The following is a 5,108-nucleotide window of genomic DNA, read 5'->3' on the forward strand; positions in this document are numbered from 1 at the left end:
TCGCACTTCACCAAATGCGCAACTGAAATAACATTTCGCGCCAAAGTGTGAATTTTACTTTTGTCCAACGGAAAATTGCCCGCGGAATGGGGGCGATCTAGAGATCCATTGCAGGAACTTTTATGGATACTCTGGAGTTTTAGTTTTTAATTGTGATGTTGTGCATTCGTGCAGAATGAGGAGGCGATCCCGACAGACGGGAATTTCTGGTTATTTTATGAGTGATTTCTACTGAGTGGATCAGGATTTTTTCATGTGCCAATTTTTTACTCTGGATGCAGCGGCTGGATTAATATTTTTTTCGCGCCTCTGGGGAGATATTCAGTGTTAATTTCAAGTGTTTATTCGCCATTGAGTGGTGAAAGGTGAATTGGAGAAGAGTTGGCATGATCGTGGTGAATATTTTGTTTTGAGTTTTTGTGGTGTTTGCGGGAGAGTTTTCCAGTTTGGAGAGCTGACGAATTGGGGAAATTCTGGGTGTTATTGCGACGGATACTTTCACGGTTTTTGTGGATTTTTAGTTTATTTCACGTGGATGAGGAGATATCTGGCGAGTTTGGGAGAATGGATACGATACGGATGGATAGGATCATGAGATACCTGTGGATTAGCGCGGCGGTTTGCTCGCTTTGTGGTGAGTAGATTCACCTGAAGAATTGGGGATATGTGAATTCATTGCACGTTTGGTATTCGAGGGCAGCGGGGAATGAATGTTTTTGTGGTGTTGGACTGACGATTTTGAGAGATGAATTATTTTTGGTCTGGAGTATTTTGAAGAACAGGTTAACATTCAGAACACCTGATATTTTTATGGCGCAGGAGAATGTTGACTTGATATAAATTAGGGAAACGGGTCAACTGATTTTGTTGAAGGTCGTAAAGTGGGATTTAACGTAAATGTCAGGATTTAGTTCTAAATATTAAGAAATTAATAAATGGGAAATCATTGCACGTTTGAGACATCAAGAATTTCTCTGTTTTACATTCAGGGGAGTGATATATTCTTCATTCGGAAATAAGTTGAATTGATGATTTTGAAACCATTTTGGTTTTTTTCCCGAAACTCGTCAAAACTTTGGAGAAAATATGAGCTTAACATTCAGAAAACCTGAAATTTTTATGGCACAGGAGAATGTTAACTTGAAATGAGTAATAAAAAAATATTAAAAAACTTGAAATGAATCAGGAAAACGAACAATTAATTTTGTTGAAAGTCGTAAAGTGCGATTTAACGACGACAATGTCAGGATTCATTGCACTTCTGCGATTCAATAAAAGCGAGAGATGAATAATATTTGATTCAAGACTATTTATTGATCTACTAGCGATCTCTCTGTTCTCGATTCAAGGGAGTAATATTTTTCATTCGAACATGAGTAATTCTCTAATTCTTGATTCGAGATCTGTTCATTCACCTTCCGCAAACTCTTCAATATTTATGAGAAAACACTACTTTAACATACAGAGAACCTGAAATTTTCCATTGCACAGGAGAATGTTAACTTGAAATAACTTGAAATAAATCAGTAAAACAGGTCAGTTGTTTCTGTTACAGTTTGTAAAGTGTGATTTAACCAAAACATATGGGTTCAGTTTCAAGTATTCGAAAATAAATGGGAATTCATTGCACATTTGGTATTTAATGACATACAGAACAAAATTGTATTGTCAAATTGCTAAATTGTTATTTTTGACACAGGGATGTTGATTCTTGAATTAAGAATCTCTCTATTCTCGATTCACAATTTGTCAATTTATTCGCCGAAACTCTTCAAAATTTCTGAGAAAACACCACTTCAACATTCAGAAAACCTGAAATTTCCATCGCACAGAAGAATCTCAACTTAAAATAAATCATAAAAACAAGTCAATCAATTCCGTTGTAAATCATAAAGTGCGATTTAACCAAAATGTCAGGATTCAGTTTCAATTATTAGGAAATAAATGGAAATTCATTGAGCGTTTGATATTACAGTTTTCTGTTATGACATACAGAAAAAAATTGTATTGCTAAATTGCTCGATTCGCGATTTTTCAATTTACTCGCCGAAACTCTTCAAAACTTCAGAGAAAACACCTCTTCAACACCTAGAAAACCTGAAATTTCCACAGCACAGAAGAACCGTGACTTGAAATAAATCATAAAAACAGGTCAATTAATTCCGTTGTAAATCATAAAGTGCGATTTAACCAAAATGTCAGGATTCAGCTTCAATTATTAGGAAATAAATGGAAATTCATTGCACGTTTGATATTTGATGACATACAGAAAAAAATAGTATTGCTAAATTGCTCGATTCGTGATTTTTCAATTTATCCGCCGAAACTCTTCAAAACTTCAGAGAAAACACCACTTCAACACCCAGAAAATCTCAAATTTTCACAGCACAGAAGAACCTTGACTTGAAATAAATCATAAAAACAGATCAATTAATTCCGTTGTAAATCATAAAGTGCGATTTAACCAAAATGTCAGGATTCAGTTTCAATTATTAGGAAATAAATGGAAATTCATTGAGCGTTTGATATTACAGTTTTCTGTTATGACATACAGAAAAAAATTGTATTGCTAAATTGCTCGATTCGCGATTTTTCAATTTACTCGCCGAAACTCTTCAAAACTTCAGAGAAAACACCTCTTCAACACCTAGAAAACCTGAAATTTCCACAGCACAGAAGAACCGTGACTTGAAATAAATCATAAAAACAGGTCAATTAATTCCGTTGTAAATCATAAAGTGTGATTTAACCAAAATGTCAGGATTCAGTTTCAAATCCCTTGCCAAATCCGTTCAAAATCCGTCTCTCCACAACAAACAAAACCGTTGAAATACGACTCGCGATTTCGCGATCCAATTAACCGTCTCCTCTCGCCAAATGAGGTCGTATATTGGAAATCTCAAAATTCGCGATTTCATCCCGACTCCGCTACCCCGATGATACCTTCCAGTTGTGGCTCCAGAGTAAATGTTATCAGTCTCACCACACTGTGCAAATATATTCCGTCCTCGCATAATTGCGCAATTAACGTGACAGCGGATTGAGCATCTGCCGCGGTGCAAACTTCTCTGCTGATGCACACCTATTTCGATGCTCCAATATCAGTGCTTGAAACAATAATTCAGCGGAACGTTGCTCTTTTTCTATTTAAGAGACAATTGTGTTCGTCAATTCAATCAGAGTTCGTGAAAGTTTCACATGTGCTAGTTATCATTGGGTTTATTCGAACGATCGCTCGACGATTCCCTTTAATTCTCATTTTTATCGTCGCTGACGGCAATCCTAGCGCCATCTAGCGGTTCGTCCTGAATATACTTCAGATTTTCAATCCCTAAATTCTTTAATTCAATTTCGGTGGAGAAAACGGAGAGATTCATCGATCATTTGCATTATCAAAATTATATTTCGCAACAGATGAGTTTTTTCAAAAGTCTATATTTTATGAACAAATGGATGGAAATAGTTCACACCGTTAGAGATAGAAACGTTCTAAATGTGAATTTTATCACGAAATCTAAAAAATTATGTGCAATATATTGATTATTTTATGGAATTTCTGCAAAAGGAGTTTTCCAAATTTTTCAGTTTTTCATTTTTTGGAAATACAGGTGAAGTTCAAAGCGATTTGAAATTCAAGAATTTATTCAGTTGAATTTTCTTCATTTTTACCCACTTTCACGGAATAATTGAACTGAAATTTACAGTTTCTCGTGATTATCGAAATTTTCAAAATTGTTTCGCTTCTGCATATGAATTTTTCGCGAAAGGACTTTTTAAAGTTTTTCCAGCGGTTTAGAATAGAAACTGAAGTTCAGACTCAAAAAATTGATATTTTTCATTCTAACGCCGAAATTCCCTATTAAACATGAATACTCAGCTAAATCTTTTATCAATTGAAAATCCACGACTCCCTTGAATTTTCCTCATTTTCCCTAGAAAATAATCATAAAGGAACTGAAAGGTCTGAATTTAAATCGAGATATTAAACCGTTACCATTTTGAACATATGAAAACAAAATGAGAAAGTTTATCTCGTGTGGGCAGATTGATGAAATGATTAAAAAGTTGTAATTTTTGAAAATTACGAGCAGTTTCTACAAATCATTTATAAACAATCGATCTTTCACGAACAATCATTTGTTCAGAATCATAACAAATTTACTCATATTCAGAATTTTACCAATTTCAATTATTCATTCATAAGCAACGAATGTTTAAAAAATGATAATCCTGTGCACACCGTAATTTTAATAACGCTGAATATTCATGATTTATCAAATTCCTTTCACGCCATTCAATTGACAAATTTGATGATTGAAAATGGTTGCATGACCCACCGATAGAAAGGATGAATTATTGCTAACAAATGGATTTATTCATTCGTTAACTATTACCTATTATTCATTCGTTAACTATTGGATATATTCACCTCTACCATCCGTTAATAATTACAACAATCAACGAATCTCGTGAATAAATGAATCAGTCCATCAGTGCAGTGCGGTCTGCGTCAAACTGTAAAAGATACCTGGCTACCCTCAAATATCTTCATCACATAAGCCTAATGTCGCAGAAAGTTGGACGTAAATAAGTCGAGCCCCCGATAAATCACGCACTCACCCCACAACACCCCATTAAACCTGAATCATCATAATCATACAATACGAAGTAACCGCACATAAGTGATAGTTTGCCAACTCTCAACAGTAAAACCCGGACTGCATACCATTTATTCGATTCCCTCTGATTACACACCGACACAAAACAATTGGGTAAAATCGTGTGTTAAGTAGAGAGTGAAAATCGATTGAAACTGCTCAGGAGGTGGGGTTGGGGCATTAAATCAAGGTCGTGAAAGTAACTGGAGGATATGTGCCGATGTGGTTAAAGTGAGAGAGATATTTTAGACACAGTAACACACACGATTCAACCAAAAGGGTTATTGTCTGGCTACGTGTAACTAGCGTTACTCACGTATATGCTCTATTCACCCAATCTCTCAGGCTATTGAGAGAAACGGAGAATGGAGCATTCGACAAACTGTGCTTCGGGGGTGGACGTGTAACGAGAGAAATCCGGAATTGCTGCAACCGAAAACTCCTGGCGCG

The 5,108-nt window shown here is 35.6% G+C and overlaps 1 protein-coding gene across 1 annotated transcript in view; it reads left to right on the forward strand.

Moving 5' to 3' along the window:
- Positions 1–564: 564 nt before the first annotated feature.
- Positions 565–5,108, forward strand: part of LOC107043328 (hemicentin-1) — a 29,512-nt gene continuing 24,968 nt past the window's right edge. The window contains exon 1 of the mRNA XM_015264780.1: positions 565–634. Coding sequence (XP_015120266.1) covers positions 565–634 — 70 coding nt within the window. The remainder of the gene's footprint in view (positions 635–5,108) is intronic.

Source organism: Diachasma alloeum, unplaced genomic scaffold, assembly GCF_001412515.2.
Source record: "Diachasma alloeum isolate Michigan unplaced genomic scaffold, Dall2.0 Dall_scaffold_00179, whole genome shotgun sequence".
Lineage (NCBI taxonomy): Eukaryota > Metazoa > Arthropoda > Insecta > Hymenoptera > Braconidae > Diachasma > Diachasma alloeum.